The sequence below is a fragment of the Homarus americanus genome, unplaced genomic scaffold (assembly GCF_018991925.1).
Source record: "Homarus americanus isolate GMGI-L3 unplaced genomic scaffold, GMGI_Hamer_2.0 scaffold25483, whole genome shotgun sequence".
Lineage (NCBI taxonomy): Eukaryota > Metazoa > Arthropoda > Malacostraca > Decapoda > Nephropidae > Homarus > Homarus americanus.
This window is the reverse complement of record NW_024726235.1, coordinates 1,746,401-1,768,268: the sequence shown is the minus strand read 5'-3', so window position 1 is coordinate 1,768,268 and position 21,868 is coordinate 1,746,401. Positions and strand designations below refer to the sequence as shown.

General features: G+C 38.7%; 1 protein-coding gene and 1 long non-coding RNA gene across 4 annotated transcripts in view; one reads left to right on the top strand and one right to left on the bottom strand.

Moving 5' to 3' along the window:
* The window catches only part of LOC121865412 (histone-lysine N-methyltransferase Suv4-20-like), a 29,625-nt gene extending 15,704 nt beyond the window's left edge, over positions 1-13,921 (top strand). For 2 of the 3 annotated variants that reach the window (XM_042364793.1, XM_042364794.1), the window contains 5 exons: positions 2,608-2,770; positions 3,721-3,839; positions 4,387-4,573; positions 9,060-9,196; positions 10,554-13,921. In XM_042364793.1, the coding sequence (XP_042220727.1) occupies positions 2,608-2,770; positions 3,721-3,839; positions 4,387-4,573; positions 9,060-9,196; positions 10,554-12,525 (2,578 nt within the window). In that variant the 3' untranslated portion in view covers positions 12,526-13,921. The remainder of the gene's footprint in view (positions 1-2,607; positions 2,771-3,720; positions 3,840-4,386; positions 4,574-9,059; positions 9,197-10,553) is intronic. The other variant, XM_042364795.1, reaches the window with a different exon arrangement.
* A 319-nt stretch (positions 13,922-14,240) lies between these two features.
* Positions 14,241-21,280, bottom strand: LOC121865413. Its single transcript, XR_006088759.1, has 3 exons — positions 21,094-21,280; positions 18,549-18,662; positions 14,241-16,024 (listed from the first exon to the last, which is right to left on the bottom strand). It is a non-coding gene; the product is annotated as an uncharacterized LOC121865413 (long non-coding RNA).
* Between the last annotated feature and the right edge of the window lie 588 nt (positions 21,281-21,868).

Here is a 21,868-nt window from a genome sequence, read left to right as displayed (position 1 = left end):
AGTGGAGGTGGAGGAGAAGCATTTTACTGCTTCTTGGAAGGTGAGTCACCTTCCATGAAAATGTCAGGAACCTCTGGACTGACAGATTCTCCACCATGAACATCCTCTCTCCTTCTTGAAGTGGAAGGCTGAGGGATAGCATCTTGTTCCCTCTGCCTTTTACTGAAGAAAGTGTCAATTGTGGTCTGTGGGGCATCTGTCCTCCTCACCATTAACTTTTGTTTAAAGGAGACCACCGAGTCCTCAACATGACACAAAGTTAGTTCAGTTTTTTCCACTTCTGGGTGCTTTGAAGCCAGTTCCCTGAACTTCTCCCAGTAGTAAATCACATCTTTCAACTGTTTAGCTGACATATGGTCATCACTTTCAATTTCCTCCTCACCACTGTCAGCCTCTACCTGTAACATCTCATCCAGTTGCTTCAAGTCATCAGGAGTAAGTTCCTCCTCATGAGACATCACAAGCTCTTCCACATCCTCCTCCTCCACTTCAAGGCCCAATGACTGACCAATGGACACAACCTCCTGGTCCAACTGTTTCTTCCTCAAATCCCTCAAAATCATGGACTACTGATGGCCACAGTGCTTTCCATGAAGAATTGAGGGATCTAGTGGAGACTTCTTGCCATGATGACACAATCAATTTTACAGCCTCCAGGATGTTGAATTGTGTCTTCCAGAAATGTTTCAGTGTTAGTTCAGGATCATTGGAAGTTGCCTGATGACACCTCCTAAACATTTTCTTCATGTACAACTTCTTGAAGTTGCTGATCACATTCTGGTCCATTGGCTGTATGATTGATGTAGTGTTTGGAGGCAAAAACAACACTTTCACAAAGTCAAATTGATACTCCAAATTTCTGGCAAGGTCAGGGTCAGACCAGGAGCATTATCCATGAGGAGAAGAGCCTTTAAAGGGAGTTTATTGGTGGTTAGGTAGCTCTTGACAGAAGGGCAAAACACATCAACAGCCCATTCATTAAAGGGTTGTCTTGTCACCCATGCCTTAAGGTTGGACTTCCAATAAACTCCAAGCTTTGTTCTTACCACTTTCTGTTGCTTGAACACCCTGGGGTTTTCAGAGTGGTAGACAAGCATAGGCTTCAGTCGGAAACCCCCTGAAGCATTGGCACCAAGCAATAGAGTGAGACGGTCTTTCATGGGTTTATGCCCAGGTAAAGAGGCTTCATCTCTGGTGATGAATGTTCTTTTGGGCATCTTTTTCCAGAACAGCCCAGTTTCATCCACATTGAACACTTGCTGTGGAAGATAATTTTCTTCTTCCATCAGTTTTTTAAACTCATCGAAAAACTTTGCTGCCCCTTCCTTATCAGCACTAGCAGCTTCACCATGCCTAACACTGAAAATGTCACTTCTTTTCTTAAATTTTTCGAACCAGCCTTTGCTGGCCCGAAAATCTTCAAATTCTGTGCCTGAAGAACCAGGTTGATCTGTCTTTAAATGTTCGTAAATCTCCCTGGCTCTTTCACAAATGAATTCAGTAGAAACTGAATCACCTTTCATCTGTTTTTCCCTAATCCAGATGATAAGTAACCTCTCAGTTTCTGCAATTAGGGATCTACTTTTAAACACTTGTAGATTTGTCTCTCACTTTCACTTCTTTAAATTTGTCTTTCTGTGCAAGAATTGTCAACACAGTTGATGTCGATATGCCATATTCTTTGCATAGCGCATTTCTTCTAATGCCTTGTTCATGTTTTTTTTATGATTTCGTGCTTGGTTTGGATTGAAATTGCTTTTCTTGATCTCTTAGGCCCCATGCTGGATTCAAACAATGTCAACACGTGCTTTTCAAAGTTAAACTTGTTGTAAATAAAGAATATTTTCTTTAAAATAACACTGCACTGCACTATATATTGTCAATATGTAAAATAAATTTCAAAATGACCAATAATTTGCTTGGAAACACAGAAAAAAGCATTTAGTTGAAGAGAGTCTCAAGCAAGATGTTACCTCCAGTGAAAACAGAGAGAGACCAACGCCTGTTTGCTGTGTTAAGAGGCTGGACGCCGCGCATTAAACTAGTCACTTTACCTTCAATTATGTTCAATAAGTGTTAAAATGACTAAAAAATTTAATATTAAACTTTTAAAATTATTGAATAGTATAAACTTCTTGATATATACTAAAATAGTAAGGAATTTAAGCCCTAGAACCGATTAATGTACAATATTGGCGGACTAATACTACAGCTGGTTGACCGCCCAGTGCAAGCCAAAACTTGTTGAGGTCGGCTCGTAAGAAACTCGTTAACCGAATTTAAGAATCTTATGGGAGGTAACTCGTTAACTGAGGGACCACTGTACTAATTTTCCAAGGCTCGTACATTTATAAGTATTTTACAGATACATGTACTGTTTGTAGTACAATATCGATATTAACAGTTAAATGTATTGTGGTAAACTTCCTTGGTGTGGACTGTATAATACCTTTGCCTAATATTAGTTGATCATTGACAGCAGATCCAGTGCTCTTGTTTTCAGGACTCTGATACAAGGTTAAAGATAACTGCTTGATTCCTTTGAAAATACTTAAAATTATTTTTATTTTTATTTTAGTACTTTATTTGTATTTCATTTTTCAAAAGGTACAGACCATTACGTGGAAATAAGGATGAGCTTCGTACCATAGTAGAGGACTTCATAGAGCATCAGGACTATGAGAAAGCCTTCAAACAACTGGCATCTGGTGACTGGATGCCCTGGACCTTTTTCATCACTAAAAATAAGGCTCTTCAAGCAACTTTTAAGGTAGGAAATTAGTCAGTCCCAGTAGTTTCATACCTATTAGCTACTCATTTCTCAACACTGTATACCTTGATGTCTTCATTTTTTACTAAAATCTCATACTGTACTTAACTAAATTTTCAAATGTTGAGACATCCACTTGTACCTATTGAATCCTTTAAGACAATGTGGGGTGGGAGGGGGTGTTGAAGTGCTGTAATTTCTTTTACCACCTTATCTTGTTATGGAAACCATAAATTTGAAAAGTATAATCTAAATTTTCAAGTGGTGCTGTATGCTGAGGAATAATTGTTTTGCATGTTATTACAGTACAGTACAGTAAATTCAGTAGTTTGTGTTAGCTACAGTACTTCTACATTTTGTCATGTATTGCTGAATTGATGAAGATAAAATTTAGATGTGCAAGCAACAAAAGTTTTTAATACAAAGCAACACCTCTTGAACTTCCAGTTTTCAGCCATATTTACCTTAGAAGATTAAATTATATATTAATATTTTGAGTCAAACTGTGGTATAGAGAGACTTTTTGTTTGTTTACCAGTAGTGGACCTACCGTGTTATAATTGAATGGTTTTATCCACCAAATTGTCTGTTTGTTCATCTCTGAAACCATCACAGGTATGCAAAAAATTGGTTTAGACTCACTCCCCCAAATATTATTTTAGCATTATAGCAATTGCAGCTTAATTAGGAGACGTGACTACAATAGAAAGTTCCATGCTTCCAAAATTCGATCAACCATATCTTTCTAACTAAATGGAAGTGTCACTGAAATTTAGCTTGCAAACATCAATTCCCCCAGTGTGTACACTGTGCAATTAGTGTACATATAAAATATCCACCGCAATTTCTGGATTTTTGATGATTTGGCATGGAGTGACCTTTCTCCATACTTTGATTTAGTGCATTAATTAAAATTATGAGCTTTCTTTTTTACTCTCTTTGTATTTTAGGAACATGTATTTCGTTATCTACGAGTTTTTGACAAGGACAGCGGATTTGTGGTTAAGGCTTGCTACCGGTATTCAATGGAAGGCTGCATTGGGGCCAAGATATGTGCAACCAAGAAATGGTATGTAGCTACTTTGTGTTTCTTATGTCATGCCTGAATATAATCGAAATTCGAAATTTGAGTCATGTATTTTGGGGGGGGGGGTTGTTATGATACAATACTACCTAAGTGGGTGTGTTATGTTCAGCAGGGCATGTAAGGCAGACCTATTTTCTGGGGTAAGAATTGTTTGCACTAGCATTCATTCTTCACAGAGTGAATTGTATGTTTATTACACTTACAGTATTTCTTGACTAAGAAGACTTCTTGTTTGTAGCGAGTCTGAACATTTGGAAACATTTTCATACCTTATAGACAATCGTCACTATACATTCCCGTTACACATATTTTTGCATCTAGGAAATTCCTAAATTAGTAAAAAATTATCATTGTGTACCTAAGAGGTGCCACTTGAAAAATGTGGTAAACAGACTAATGGTAATAAAGACGTTTGCTCTTAGCACTTTACAGTACAGGTATTTAAAGTTTTTCTCCATTCTCATTGCATAAATTTTATATTGTTTTGTGGTATATGACATATCACATTTCTGCTGTTGATACTTTACAGGTATAAGAATGAGCAGATTGGGTTTTTGGTTGGCTGTATTGCTGAGTTGAGTGAAGAGGAAGAAACTCAGCTATTACATCCTGGCAAGAATGATTTCTCTGTCATGTATTCCTGTAGAAAAAATTGTGCACAGCTATGGCTTGGACCCGCAGCTTTTATTAATCATGATTGTCGTGCCAATTGCAAGGTAATAACCAAAATCTTCTTCCGTTTAATAAACAGCCTCCTCCACCTTATCCCCTCTTATTTTTTCTTTCCTTATTTATTTTCCCCTTAGCACTAAGAACAGAATAAACTAAGTACATTTATATTTAAGAATGGCAGCCCTACATGGTGAGTTTGGAATATGTATGTTAAATATTACAGTATATCTACTTCCTAGGAACATTATGTAAATATGGAGCACATAGTAGTGACAATGCAGTTTCAGTGAATGCTTCTCTCAAATTGGTGTGATGATAAATTCTGTAAATTTTGTAGTCTGTTTATTTACCCTGCTGTATTTTCATAGCCCCATTTGATATAAGTAACAATCTACCGTACTGTACTATCTTTGTTTATCTCCCACATGATTGGGATGCATTAAGTGAAACAGTTTTTAAGAAAGACAGGATATAGTAAAATACTGTAGTGCTATAAAAATATTATTTCTAATATACCAAATATACCAGAGTGCAGTATTTACTTACCTTATTAAAGAACAAACTACAAAGAGTAGTAAGTACTTATACTGTAGAGCTCACACAAATGTCCAGCTAGCTTTGAGTGAGTGGTGTATCATAGAAGAGGAGCCATATGGGAGTAGGTTAAAGGTACCATGATGAATGATCTGAAAGAGACAGATATGCCATCATTATAAGGAAAATTGTCATGGCACTGATAATTCTGCTTTTAGATTCCACGTCCATGTCACTTGTATCAGTTTAAATTAATTATCCTGTTGTGGTTGGGAAGATATTACATTAGTAGTACAGTAACTGCCATTATGTTTATGGGGTGTAAGAGCAACTTAGTCATGTTAACCAATTGTATAATTTCAAGCCATCTGCTTACTACCAATCATAAAATGGTATTTTTTAAGCTATACCATTCGTGAAAGTTTCTCATATCTAAATGATTCACCTGTTTCCTATTCTGACTTTACTATCAGAGTTAAAACAACTTACTGTGAATTGTTTCATGTTCAGCCTTTATATATACATGTACAGTCTCTCCTCGACTTACGACAACCCGGACATATGACGGTCATGGTCGTATAAAATATTTTTCACATTACGTATTTTCGAGTCCCAACGTTAGTGATCGAGCTGTGTACTGACAAAATTTTTGTTTGTAATTCCCTTTAAAATGGCTGGCAAGCGTAAAAGTGAGAGTTCTCGTGGTGTCTGAGAAGAAAGACACCCATTTTAGAATTTCTATGTATTATTTTCGCCTTTTCGACTTACGACCTGGTCGTCGGGACGGAACCCTATCATAAGTCGAGGAGAGACTGTACTCTATAATTTTAACCTTTTCTGGTATGTTCCATTGATTTGCTGTACCTTTGTGTACAGCACTGAATGCTTTATAATATTTTACTCTTTTTAATTCAACAAATACTGTATGTGATTAAGAAATAGTAACTACCATAATTCCCTATATGGAAAATGGCAAAACACTTAAAATACAGGGTATCCTCGCTTAACATCGGGGTTATGTTCCTGAAAACGCGACGTTATGCGAAACAACGTTAAGTGGATCACTTTTCCCCGTAAGAAATAGATAAAGTATGGGAGTTTGGTTCCTGAGCCTCCCTTTGCCCCATGAATAAACTTGCATATACAGAAAATCATTGCCATTTCTTTAGAGAATAGTATATAGAACTACAATACTAAGTTTATATTGGTACTCACCGATGGGCGGAGGTGGTTGAGCGAGTGTGTGGTGGGTAGTGGAGCGAAGGAGGAGGAGGGTGGTGAGTCACCGAGACTCTGCGGCTGCCTCCTCCTCCTCTGACTGGGTTTCCTCCACCGCTGCTTGCTCCTCCTCGGCTGCCGGTTGTTGTGAAGAAGCTCCTTCTGCCGTCCTGTCACGAAAAAATTAATCCAGTGTTGACTGCTTGGTGCTACTCATCTTCTGCTTATAGATCTCGGTGCAGCAACCAAGACTGTCCTCAATGCTGCGTTAACCTTTGAGCTCCGTTCTCTATTTGGGTCATCATCTAGAAGCATTTGCATTGCTTGCTGGAACATGTTCAACGAGTTTGCCAACCTCTTGGAAGTTAGCATTCGTTGAGGTTCGTCTTCAACGGGACTATGTTCTGTTAATTGTTGCAGATGTTCGTTGGCAAGCTCTTCTGTATGGGATGCCAGGACGTCCTCAATATCCTCTGATTCCAGCTCATCAAAGCCTACCTGTCTAGCCAAGCTGAGGATATCCCTATTCACAGCTGGGACCAAGTCCGTGAGTCCCATAAATCTCTTGACACACTCAGGCCACAGTTTACGCCACACACCATTCAGGCAACTTTCTGAATCCTCTTCCCATGCCTTGCCAATGTTGTCAATTGCATGAAGAATGTTGAAGCCGCGCCAATATTCTCGGATCGTTGGTTTATTTTCTCCATCTGTAGCCTTGAGCAGCTGAGCCAATTGACGGCGTAAATAATATGCCTTGAATGCAGCGATGGCGCCTTGGTCCATAGGCTGCATCAGTGCTGTGGTGTTGGGAGGCAGGAATACAACTTTTACACTGTCATGCAAGTTGTCGAGATTGGGAGGATGAACTGGAGCATTGTCAAGGATCAGAAGAATTTTGAAGTTAAGGTTCTCCTTGGCACAGTATTCCTTCAGTGCAGGGACGGCAAACACGTTTAACCACTGGCTAAATATGGCGTCAGTTATCCATGCCTTTTGTTTGCCTTGTAAATGACAGGAAGGTGATTCTTAGAGTAACCTTTCAGGGCCCATGGGTTGGCAGCACGGGAAATCAGCATAGGCTTCAGCTTGAAGTCACCGGCAGCATTCGTGCCAAGCAGCCGCATCAAGCGGTCTTTTGCCTCTTTAAAACCTGGCGCTCTTTTCTCCTCCTTGGAGATATAGGTCCTCTCAGGCATCCTCTTCCAAAAGAGACCAGTCTCATCCACATTGAAGACTTACTTCGGTGAGTAGCCTCCTTGCTGGATAATCCGTTTGAATTGTGGCGGGAATGTCTTGGCAGCAACCGTATCTGAACTGGCAGCTTCACCAGTCATCTTAATATTGTGGAAGTTATAATGACGCTTAAATCGTTGAAACCATCCTCGGCTGGCCGTAAAGTCTCTTCCTTCGATCCTTCACTCTCTTCTGCCTTTAAGTCGTCAAACAAGGATCTGGCCTTTTGCTGGATCCATATTGCCAGCATCTTTTCCACCTTCTCTATCACAGTGCCTCTAGTACGAGTCATCTTAGTAGCACTCGGAGAAGAACCACTTCCCGCACTAACTTTAATCTTGTCAGCGTTGGTCCGGATAGTATGCACCATTGTGGGGGTTAGACCAAGCACAGCGGCTATATCCACATCACGTTCCCCTTTTTCAAATCGGGTTAATACATCCATTTTCATAGCATGGGTAATGGTCTTACGTTGCCTCTTCACTACACTAGCATCAGTAGCACTTGATGAGCGCTTGGAAGCCATTTTGAATGGTTAGAGTACAGTTTTAGAGCAAAAGCACTTAAGCACACACCAATGATGTGAAGTCGTAACAGAGACTGGCTTGGCATCACTTGGGGACGCTGTGACGTTCCGCGAGTGAGGGCAGCACGCTGAGCCGAGAGAGCGTAGCGCAGCCTGACGAGAGCGGGTGATGCGCTGTAGAAAGTGTTCCGTGACGGCACAAAACGACGTAGTATCGGATCACTGGAACGTTAAATGAATTTTTGGTCTCTAAAGTTCAGTGACGTAGTACCGAAACAACGTTGAGCGGGATGACGTTAAGTGAGGATTTGCTGTACCCCAAAATTTATTATCAGCTCTGTGCAAACCTTGATTGCATTTCCTAAGAGGCGATCATTTGGAAGTTGCAGATTTTTTTTTTTGTGCACCAAGAAAGATACGGTACCACATATTATATATAGTACAGTACAGTATGAGATTTTGGTTTCGTAAATTCCAATCATGGACACTTAAAGCAATTATTGGAACCTATGGCTCATTATAACTCGACCATAGACATCTGTCAATCTGAAGTAGCAGTAAAGTGTTGATTTAAAGAATAGGTCAATACTATTTTTCCAAAGACACGGTATAGATAAAAGTTAACTCCATATTGCTTAGATATTGCATAATTATATTTGGTAAGTATTATGGGTGAAAATTCTGAAGAAAAAAAACATGTCTTAAAAATATAATTTGAGCACTATAATTACACTTCTATATAAAAAAAATTCTCATTGCCCAGAATCAATAGTATTTTTTCATTTAACAGTGTTTTGTACTGCATGGCTCCTCATTCTAATGCAGCATACAATGTGGTTCATATTCATTCTTACTAAAAAAGATGCGTCATCAAATTTAGGGGAAAATTACTGTAAAATAATTCCTTTTCACTAATCAATATTACCTGGGTTTTTTTTTTTTTTTTACAAAATTGAAATATTTATATACCCCGGTACATTATCTTGTATTCCCCCCTTATTCTTTCTTCCTTTCAGTTTACTGCAACAGGCCGTGGAACAGCATGCGTGAAAGTTTTAAGAGATATTGAAGAAGGTGAAGAGATCACCTGCTTCTATGGGGAAGATTTTTTTGGGGACAACAACTCTTATTGTGAATGCATCACATGTGAAAGGTAATTATTCAACAATAAGGCTGAATTTTTTTTATTTGTATAACTTATTTATTATTAATATATTGTACTAAACAAAGTTTTAATTTCTAACCCATTGCCCACTACAAGGCGACATTTTAATTATTCGGTACTAAAGCGTCAAGTCCAAACCTAGTAGAGCCTTGATTTTATGATTGCATCAACTAATCTGATGCTTGTGATTTGGAAGATGGAAATTTGTTTTATAGCATATAATATTGCTGCTATTAAGCATTTTGTAAGCCGACTCATAGTTTTGTAATGGAGAGAGCCTCTTCCCCATTGTGATGATTGCCTGGTCCCATTGACTGTTTGACTCATCCTAGTGGAGTGCCTCATTCCTAGATATCTTCAGAGTAATTACCATACCACGTGCCTGGAGGAGACGGATCTTACCGCCTCTCTTTGGTGCTGGGTGGGAAGGGATGTTCTCTCCTTCATGGAGGAAGCCAGCCTTCTACACAAACACTGAGTTTTATATATTAATGTTTAAATGGCTTTTACAAATGTTCTATGCTATTTATTAGTGTATTTGTTTTTTTTTTTACCTTCCATTATTGGTTTTTAGCCTTCTACGCTTTTAGTTTAATTTGGCAGCATATGACCTAAGCTGTTGCGTTGCAAGGGATGTAATTATCACAATCAATCAATCCTAACTAAGTGGAGGAAATGTCTGTCCAGTTTGGGTGAAATTCAGGGTTGGGTGGGGTCTGTATTGTCTATATTGTAAGGTGGAAAATGCCGAGGGGCAGAAGGGATTAAGCTACCTAAGGACAGCGAACCTATTGTAATTTTTAGACTAGTCATAACACCCTCTGGTTTTTTATACACCAAATGAGCATTTTTTTTTTTTTTTTTTATTACCCACTTGCGGGTTAACATTGTGGAAAAAGGGTTAACATTTTCTTGGTCTCATACGCTCTCGGCGGGTCACCAAACGGCTGGTGTTGTCTGAAGCTCTCATACGCCTGGCAGCATTGTGTGCGTGTGCTGTCACAGGTGTTACACTTGTCTCCATTCAAGCCTCATGCCCAAAAATACATCCATGCATTACTGCACTTTTTTCTTTTCCTTTTTAATGGGATCATAATTATTTCACTTTATATAAGAAAGTCCCTGGAAGACTATACTACTCTTGATTTATGAATCTTCAATTTGCAAAAGGTTTTTCAGGATCACAATCCTTTTTTGTAAGTCTGGGTTTGCCTGGATCTATTTAAATCTAATATTTACATATATATGATATATATGATAGGAATTTTGCTTGAATTAAATCCCAATTATTTATTATTATTATTGTTATCTTTATTATTACTTCATTTGCTTTGTATTTTTACAGGCGAGGCACGGGAGCATTTGCAAATAAGAAGAATGAAGATGATGTAGAAAAAGGTTACAGACTCAGAGAAACTGATTTAAGGCTTCGGATAAGTCGCCAAAGACTACGCAACCAACAAAAAAAAGGAGAGGAAGTGATCAGTAAAGGGAAGAGTGAGGGTGCAGTTAGTTTAAAGGTGGATGGTGGTGACCACAAGTTAAAAATGAACAATATATCTGCGAAGGTGAATGGTGAGGTGGTAAGACGAGAACTAAGGACTAGAGGGGGATCTCGAGACTCTGACAAGTCGGACATTAGTACTGATAGTGGCTCCACCCAAGCTAATGTTAAGCGCTCTGGCTCTCAGGCCCATCCTCATTTGAATGGTTTATATCCAAAAGCAAAGAACAGGAGAACAAGTTCTGATAGTGCTCAGGAAAACATTGATATTACCATTGAAAATTGTGATGACCAAGTGAAAACCCTTGGTTCAGATAAATTTCTTAAGAATGTTGTAAATAAGGGGCGCCCTCAAACTAGAAGTTGTGTAGTTGCTATTGAGAGTACTCTCAAAGAAGGAAAGGTTCCTGGTGATACAAATACTAATGAACCTCCAAATGGGAGGCACCTTGACTCCAAGGGAATCAAGTTGCGTAGCCGCCGTCAGCTGACCACTGCCATGAAGGAGGTGGGATATACCCGTATTTTAAGGGGGCATCACAACCGCTCTGGCAATATTGACATAAAGACTCCCACAACTTTTTTTGAGGATGTAGTTGAACGAGAGGAAAGTGAGCCAGAGTCGGCAGCAGGAAGTAACTTGCTCATGCCCAGTGAAGACGAGTCTGCAATAGTCTCAGGGAATGACCCTCTGGTCAGGACGACATTGTCTGAGGAAACCACCAGAGAAATTGCTCCAAGGGAATTGATTCAAAGAGAAGTAAATGCAAGGGAAGCAGCACCCAGCTCAAACTGCTTTGTGGATCTCAGTCGGGTTAAGTTAACAGATCACATGCAGGCTGAGATTATGAACGAAACTTCTCAGCAGAACCGTAGTGTTACTAGCCCAAATTTACAGTGTATGCCTGTAAGTGGAAGACCCCCTCTGCGCAGGTTACGCAGACCCCCTGGTGAAAAATGTGATAACTCTAGTTTAGGTTACATTAGTGTAGGAAATAACTGTTCTAGTAATATAATTAACAATAACACTGACAAAGTTTCAGAACAATCACTGCCAACCTCTCAGTTACCTCAGCAGTCTAGTAGTGTTAAAAATGAGGTAAATAGCTTGGAACCTCATAGCAAAAAGACCAAGCATTCAAAGTGCAAACAGACAGCTTTAAAAGACATAGGCAGTACAATGGTCAGTCATTCTGGTTCTAGTGGAGCGGAAACAGTTACAGCCAATCTTTCACCAGAAAAAGATGTGTATGAATTTGAAGAAGAGGATGATTCAGCTTCACCTGGATCATTAAGGGTGGGTAAAATGGCTGTTGGGTGTGGTCGCTGGGGAAGAAATGTTACTAGTGAGTGTAGGACATCTCCTCAATGTGAATCTCCCCCTCATCCATTGATTGGTTACACTCCATCTTCTCCTCCAGCAACCATGGTCACCCCAGAGAAAAGTGGAAGGTGTGGGGTAAAGTTAAGGCTGCGGATGAAGCGATCTCCTGTGTTAGATGAGGTTATAGAAGTTGGGTCTCATCTCTCGGATTCAGGAGTTGCATATGAACCTGAATATGAGGTATTGACTGTAGAAGGTATCACAAACCAGGACTATCAGACTGATCACCACCACCATCACCACCATCACCGACGACATCGTAAGAAGCACCATCGTGAACACCGCCGTCGATCTGACTCATCAGAAGGAGAGAGTACTGATGGAGACAGCACAGCATCACCTCGACCCACTATGAAGCGGCTTCGTCTAATATTGGGTAACGAGACACACACGATCACGATCCCTGACACTCACCTTGACCACAAGTAGCACGTAAGCCACCCGCGATCCATTGTCCCTCAACATCCCCCACCATTTCCTACCTTCAGAACAACAGCGTGTAATTGAGCCTATACTCCCACAGCCAATTGAACTTCCTATTGTAGGTCAGCCTGTGTCCCATCAACTAAACACAATTCTACCATTTCTTAAACATATACCAGCCAAACTCCATCTGATCCACATAATTTATACTATCATAAATTTCCTTAACATTTACCAATCAAATTCCACCTTATTCACATAAGTGATGATGTGTTCTCTTTAACATATACCAGTCAGACCCCCTTCTGATCTACTCCTTCATCACAGCCAAGGTTCATCTGTTGGCCCAGTTCATTATTTAATCACTGGACCACATGGTGGACAATCATTAGTCTACGAGTGGTCTAGCTGTTGCATCGTGTAATAGGATTGGCACTGTGCTTTACTGGAAGGGTAAGGGGTGTTTAATTTACCAAGTATTTGTAAGTTATATGTATGATGTTTTGTAAATTGTTATATTTGTTTCTACACGGGTCGCGGGTGTAGACATTTAAGTAAAACTTTTTTCTTTTCTTTTTAGGTAGATTGATTTTTTATGAATTTTTATTTATTTATTTTTTAATTTTTTATTTATTTTTTTTTTTTTGCCAATACCGATAATTAGTAATCATTGTGATTATAATTATTTACACAAACCTTTATCATATTTCTCAAAAAAATTCTGTGATTGTGTTGATTTTTCAGCGTTAGAAGAACTAGTTTGAGACTATGAATGATGACCTAGACAGAACCATCAGTGTTTGCAGTAACTCGACAGCACCTCCGGGAGCAATGTCATGGGCTTAAAAGGTTTGACCAAGTCAACTAATCACTTTCGAGGATCAGCGCACAATAATTTCTCCAAGCCAGTCAACTAGTTCTGGGATAGCATGCTTTGTCCAGAGAAGTTTATTATTTCCTAGAAGAAGTTGTTAAATGGATGGATTGATTTATTATCGATGATGTAGTAGAGTGTAGAAAGAGCTATGCTGCAGAGTTAACAGCTGAGTGGTTACAGTATGCGCTTGTTCTTGCAGCCCTTGCCTGTATTCGTGAATTCAGTTAGGGTGACAAGATCATGAAAAAGCTCTTGTGCTTGTTTAGAATGAAAATGCTTTTAATTCCAGCAGCTAGAATTCGAAACTTGAGGGTTTTTAAAGAGGGCTGTATCAACAAGGCAGCACTGTATTTGGCCAAACCTGACAGGCCACTTTTAATTACACTCTTCATCGGCACCATTCCACTCTTGTCTATCTTGTCATGATTTTTGGAAGATGACTGTCAATACTGTGTATTGATGTTTTGAGTACCAAGTCACTGGTAGCTCTTTAACGGTGGTGTTAATAAAAGTTGTAGAAGTGAAGCATTATTTCATACATCCTTTATTTAATTCCTGAACTTTCACTGCCAATAATTTACATTCTTATGAAACTGGAATGACAAAATATCATATCATACATAACCGGAGAAATGTACAGTACTGCATAAAGTGATTATTTAACTATCACAAATGTTTTTTTTTATTAAAGTATCTTATCATAGTTGAAATAGGGAACCAGAAGTTAGTAATATGATGCATTTAATAGAGTTTAAGTTTATCAATTTGCATATACATTACAGTATTAAGATGAGAATTAATACAAATACTGTACTGTACTTCATATACATGATTGTGTGGGTAAAAAACTGCACCTCATTGGGAATTCATGTTAGGCTGATTCACATGTTAATTTCTTGAGTATTATTTAAATTTCCCAGTAACTTCTTTTACCTTGGGCCCTTTCATATGAGTAGCCCAGCAATAGTTGAGCTGGTCCAGCTGCTTGTATGTGAATGCTGGTTTTTAAGCGGCAGAATGCCCTTGCTTAACTAATAGTGTATGGGGTCCCCTCTCTGCTGAATAAAATTGTCTGGCATTAGCCAAATAAAATATAAAAAAAAGGCTTCCCCACAGTGAAAGGGTTAGGAAAAATAGTCTGCTAACCACTAGTGTATCCATCCTCCATTTGCTGAATAAAATCCTCTGACAGCCAAATAAAATATTAAACGTGTTAACCATAGCTAAATTTTTTTTTTTTTTTTTTTTTTACACACACTGGGATTAGCCCACTCAGGCACAGGTCACTGACCCACATCGGGGCCTGGGGGCGAAAATTTAATAATTCATAATAAAAATAAGACTAATGAAATGATAATAGTATTACTAATAATAAAGACGTACAAAAAAAAAGAGGAGAGAAACCATATATGTATGTCGTGTTGTCAATTGTGTGTAAATGAGGCAGAAAGTCAGATTGGCAACATGGGACTTGGTCACAATTTTTGTGGTACCATATGGCGGCAGGGTCTACCATTGAACAAAACATTATGCTTTCAATATCTTCCCAGGCGGTAGTACGATTAGGATGTGGATTCAAATCCTACGGGGGAAAATAAATATATTTTTACATAGCATGTAAAATGATGCATACATCCTGCCCTGAATTTTTTTTTTAAATGGCAACTACCGTAGTGCATTGTCACCTGTGATCTCATTCTTTCCTATAAACTAGTTGGCGAGAGGACATCTATGTTGCCCACTGTAAGCTCAGCTTGAGGATATTTTCCTTTTTATTTTTCACAATTTATAATGTAGGTAATCTTAGAACATCTGTATTATAAACCTCTGGGATTGGATGTTTACCAATATTTCAAGGGAACTTGTTAAGCTGTTCAATTTTACTTCATTGACCCCTTGAGTACAGGTACAATGAATTACCCTCTCAAGTATGATTAAAATAACCCTTTTGAGAACAGTGAATTAACCCTTTAAGATATCTTAACCCCATAGTTTTCATGACATAACCCCTCGAGTACAATGACTTAAACCCAGAGTTTTAATCACCAGTTTAAAAAAAAATTTGTCATGAAGGACATTATTATAGTGCTTGACAGGAAAGTGTGGCAGTAAAAATGATATAATTAAAATATAACTTAATTTTACTGCCACACCTCCCCGTTAAGCACTAGTGTGGTGTCCTTTGTGACTCCAATTTTTTAAAACTGGTTGCAAACACGATGCCCCCATCAACAGAAGAGGGTGATTAAAACTCCAGGCATTAATTCCTTCAGCACAATGATCACCCTCTTTAAGTACAATTGCCATTGTAATGAAGAGAATATAGTGTCATATTGAAAGGGTTAAGACATCACATACAAGAAGTTTAGTCATTATACTCGAGGGATTAATAAGACCATCCTTGGTTCCAACCGAGTCGAAGTAAAATATATGTTGGAGATCAGATGAATCCACTTTTTAATCCTTAATACAGTAAGTATTAGAATAAATGTCTTTACCAGTTGCAGAAGGTCTTCAAATGCCATCACAGCCTATCAGATCATATAATGGCTTGATGTGCTAGAATCGCCATTATATCCAGTGGTGAATAGAGGTGGGGAGACATCCCGTCCTGGTTTCACCCAACAACTTACATTAAGTAATGATGGCAACCCAGGTAAGCATGAAAAGTGGTCACAAAAAGTTGTTAATGATGAATGGAACTAGAGACAAATTGTCAAGGAATGATTGGTACAGTGCATGAAATGAAATTAATCAGCTGTTAGTGCATGAAATGAAATTAATCAGTTGTTAGCTGATAGTTCCATAGGTGAGCATCAGGAAAATTTTAGAAATGGGATGTCGCATTAAAAAATTAGAAGAGGCTTATATAAATATAAAGCTGCATTCACGTATTTAATAAGAAAAGGTAAATGGGAAGAACAGTTTGTTTAGGCTTGTTTAGGCTATAAAATTTGTATGGTGGACGCAGTTCATATGTGAAAAATAACTGGTTTGAGCGAGTACATGTAGTTTGAAATAATTGTAGGAGTACAGTATATCAGGTGTCTGGTGTCATCATGATTATTTATTATCTTCTTAGATGTCACAGTCAGAATGGGTGATAATGGTAGGCACCAAGATAGACTGAAGAGATTGTGTTTATTAAATGTGGATGAGGCCATGCTGTTAACAGGTTCTGGGGGAGAGTTATGAGAATGATGTTATATTTTAATGAAGTACAGTAATATTTCCGTCAGCCGGAATCCCTCAAACCCCGAACTCTCCGATAGACGGAATTGAAATTTTCTCGGAAAATCGTTCCCAAAGCTGGAATTTTCTGGAAATTCCAGCTTTGGGGACGATTTTCCGAGGGGCACATTTTCAGGAAAATCACGAGAAAATTTTCCTGATACCCAGAAAATTCCAGGGATGGGGTTTTTTTTTTCCGGGTTTGAGAGAAAAATCAGGTGCATTTTTTTTAATTCCAAGAAAAAATTTACGTTACCAGGAAAATTCAGGGGATGAGGGACATTTTTCCGAGTTTGAGAGATGATGTAATGGGAAATATATGGAACTTTTGAGAACATTTTTCCATTACCCGGGAAATTCCGGGGATGGGGGATTTTTTCCGGCTTTGAGAGTCGTCTCGTTACCCGGAAATCACTCATTCCCAGAAGTGCACTGCACCAATTGTTCCGGCTAACGGGGATATCACTGTACGTATACAGAAGAGTGTTGGAGATGAAGATGGCAAAATTTTTGAGAGGACAGTATCAGTATTCAGTATGCTCACAATGGATGGAGAAGAAATGGATTTTGTGAATGAATTTAAGAATAAGAGAACTAACAGTAAAGAACTGTTGTGACTTTTTCCCCTTGTCTGTCTACCACCCAGTCAGCTGCATTGCTACAAACTGACCCGAGGCTTCGGTCGCAAGCTACGAGTGAATAGACTATGTGTTATCATTGTGAATCTCTCGCCCAAGGGCAATTCCAGATGATAGCCAGGCTTTCATCATGAAACGCACATCCACTGGTGATATGATCATGTAGTTGCCTACCTGGCTATCTAATTCTCATCTAACCACCCCAAGAGAGGGGGGGGGGGGGCCACCTATGACAGCAAACTCTCCTCGGCTGTCATTCTTAGTGATAGTTCCTAAATTGTAACATCTGTCCAACTCACCTGAAACTATCCTGCTTTCCTAATCTTGAGCCCTCCATCCCACATTTGGTAACTTAATAGGCTCAATAACAATCTTACATCCCTAGTCCCAAGCCAATTCAAACATACTTTAATACAAGCATCATGTCTGGCTTCGTCAGCCATCTCATATCTTCAACCATAACAAGGCATCGCCCTTCAAGTATTCTTGGCCTTGTTTGCCATCCCATATCTAACACTCGGTTGCCTTACCCTCCCATATTTTGACTTATCAACCACACTTGCAGTATATCTGGCCTTCTCGGTGCACTGATGATGAGATCTTGCAACACAGGTTGGGGTAAATCATACCAAAAGAGCAATTCCTTTGGTTCATCAAACCCTCAAACCTTTTCAGCCAAATGACTGGAGATGGCAGGGGAACAATAGACCCCAGCTCTAGGGATGGCAGTGAGGAAGTGTCCCCATGGCTAAAGATGGCAGTGGGGCCCCAAGGCTGAGAATGGCAGTGGGGCCCCAAGGCTGAGAATGGCAGTGGGATCCCAAGGATGGGAATGACAGTGGGATCCCAATGCTAGGAATGATAGTGGGACAGTAGACCCCAAGGCTGAGGATAGCAGTGGGACAGTAGACCCCAAGGCTGAGGATAGCAGTGGGACAGTTGGCCCCAAGTCTTGGGACAGCACTGAAACAGAAGACCCCAAGGTAGGGAACAGCAGTGGGGTAGCGGACCCCACTTATTTTGGGAAAATAGTTTAAATTTTATGGACGTACAACAGTTAAAATATACCAGAAAAAACACAAAACTTGGAGTAATTTCAATGTATACCCAAGGAAAAAGATTAAATTATGGAAAAATAAATAAATATCTGTAATAAAGTTCATTGTATACCCGGGGATTTGTTATTTAAAATATACTTACAAAACACTGTACAGAATACAGAGCAAGGTACACAAAATTCAAAGTAAAATGCAACACCACCTCTAAACAAGGAAGGGGCTCACCTGGTAGGCTGGATGCTCCTCAGTCTGGTGTAGGGTGACCAGAACTATCAAGGAAACCTGCTTGCTTGGCCTTCCCTGGGATCATCCATGGGCCAGTGGTAGATCTAAGTATACCTAGAAAAAAGTTCATAGAGAAAAGTTTAAGATGAAGAAAAGAATTACACAAGAAAAAATTTCATCTGAAAAAATACAAAATTCAAAGTATGGGTATGCTTATGAAAAGAATGTAAACCAGAGATAAAGATGAAAGTAAACCTAGGGATAAATACTTTAAAGTACACTATAAAATATCAAAGTTTACCCGAGGAAAAATTAATTACACCTAAAAAGTAACATGTATACCTGGGGATAAGCTGTTTAAAGTTTACCTGAAGATACAGAAAGAATCAGAGTTCACAGTAAACCTGGAATTTTTTTTATATACCTGTATACAGTACTGTACCTGAAAAAAAATATGAAGTTCCAAGTGTACCCAAGAAAATTGAAAATTATAAATTGGAAAAAATACAAAGGGCAAATGCAGAGTCCACGGGCGGTTAAGGCGTATAAAGTCCAAGAAGGTACTTATGACTCGCATGCAAAGTCCAGTCGGGGAATGAGACAAATACAATGTTATGACTGGGAATTAAATATGCAAAAGTCCTGGAAGGGAAAGTGAAATGTAGAGATCAGGGATATTGTTGCTTATTGTTGTTTTAGTTATGGTTTGTCACAGTAAGGGTTTAATGCAAGTACTGTACAATATAATCATAGGAAAAGCTCACATCAATAAAATCTTGGAGGCAATTCAGGTAATGGTGCAGCAGACAGCGAACACCAGAAGGAGCTGTTCGATTACGTTATTCTTTTCCACGTTCTTTGGATGATATTAATAAAGAAAATCGATAAGACAACTTCTTCTTTGAATTATAATTTTTTCTCTATGATCATAAATCACCTGTAGAAGGCAGGGTATGAAGGATAAGGGGCATTCCAGGGTAAAGCATGGAAAAAAATTACCCTATGACATTAAAATGGTATCTCTACGTGCTTTGTAAATGAAGAAATGATTGACCATAAATAATCCGATGAAAAATCTGCCGTGTTGTCATCCACTCTCTGTTTCAGCGCAACAACCAACCCGTTCGGTCAGAGTGTACTCTCATGTACACAAATAGCGTTAAATTACACCATGCTGCTTCAGGAAATTTGCTTTCATTGGTACCAGATATCAAAGTAAGTTCTTTCTGTTTAATATGCCCCGGGCTGCTCGGAAGTTGAGTAACATAGGTAGTTTCGGCTAATATGGGCTAATATGGAGGACTTCACAGCCGATGCGCTATTTGTTTTGATGTTTATTTTCTTACTATATTTTCATCTGTGAGTTCAGATATAATAATAATTTTTATGTAAATTGATTTGTTTGGTTGATAATTAGGCAACCAAGCGGGCACTACTTTGTCTAGCTCACATTACTTCGTATTTCTCGGCTTGATACGGCAGTACATAGCCAATCATCTCCGATAGACGCCAGCAGTCAGTTGCCAGTCAAGTTTATAAGTCACACAGATCAAGGGTTGCTACTCTCACGTCCACAAAAAATTATAATTACATCATATAATAGTAAGTTCTTTCTGATTAATATGCCGGGGGGTTCTGGAGGGTTGAGCTCATGGCTAGAAAGTTAGGTAAGGTTAGGTCGGTTTCTCTGGTTAGTTTGGTGAGGTCTTCTAAACACTTCTGTCGCTTGTTTTTCTTATCAACTAAGGTTAGGTTAGGTTTAATTTAATTTAGAAGTAACCACTTTCTAACACATTTGCCATAACCACAACAGTGTCCACTATAATACACAGTGAAATTGTGGCATTTTTAAATCCGTTTTCTATGAAAATTCAGCGGCTGTGAAGTAAATAATAACCATAATTTCTTTGGTTAGGTTGGTTAGGTCAGGTTCTATTAGGTTCTGTGTACAAGTATTGTCTTATCATTTGTGGAAACAATTAACAAAATCTAACAACTCCTTCTGGTGTTAGCTGTCTGTTCCACATTTACCAGAAAGTGTTTTAGGTAAATATTATGGAAGACTTAAGGTGAGTTTTAATAGAGAAAATTGTGTAAAACACCAAATTGGCACAAAGCTTCATCTGGGCAACATGTACTGTACTAAAACTTAAGTCATTGTTTGAGTGTTGACTTAAATTACATCATTCATTGAAAATTTACGCATCACATCATCCGGTATTTCCAATGATACAATTTACTGAAATAATATGCAAACAGTTTCAAGATTTAAAACTGGTTCTGGGGAAGGGGGACACGTTATTAACCTACTGCAAAAAATAATAATAATTACTTATAGAGTCTATCAATCTTGGGCACAGGGTTTACAGTCCCATCAACCGTTGGCTGATATATAACAGCATTTACTATTAGAAAGAAAAGGTGTAAAATTATCTTAATTATTGCACTAGTACCTTCCTCACACCAATGATAAAATACTAGTAAGGATAGTTCACCAAACACTTGTTTTATCCATAATGCACACCTCGGTGACATCACTACTTACATCAACTGGTGACAAGCAGGCGGCGGGAAATGCTGTTATGTTACTACTTCGCTTCAACAACGAAGGTCTTTAAGTGCATAACAAGATTATTATACTGTAATATACATTAATCCAACAAAAATTAAAAATTACGAAAGATAGAACTGTGTCAGCGAATGGTTGTGGCGTCCTAGTAACATCTGGCGGATTGACACATTCTCATTATTGAAAGGACTTGAGATTAACAAGAGGTTGACAGGATACATAAGAATATACCAAAAATATGTGGCACCCTTCCATGTAATATACATAAATGAGTATTGAAAATAGACACAAAAAACACGTAGCACTAGTACCTGTATACACCGACTAAAATCCCGCCAAATTTCCGATAGAGGAGGAGAGGGCACGAGGATATTTGAAATTTATTTGCGTGTTCAATTTGGCTCAAAGTTTATCAGAATGATCAGTTGAGTCTCATTATATTCTCATTTGAAAAGTATGATTTATTTAAAATTATTCATAACTATTGTTAAGACATGCTCAGTAGAGAAATAGAATGCCTAACCCAAAATCCACAAAAATGACAGCACTATTTCGTGTAATGGTTGGCATGGCTCTAAAGAAGGGTCCGTCGTAGAGAGAGAGAGATGAGTGTCATTTGGGCAAAAACAGTATATTTAGAAAACTCCCTTTCCTTCTTTTTTTCTTTTTTTTTCTTTAGACATTGGGTCATACCTCGCGCCAGGGTGATGATGCGTGAAGAGAGAGAGATAAAAAAGATGACGACGTACCA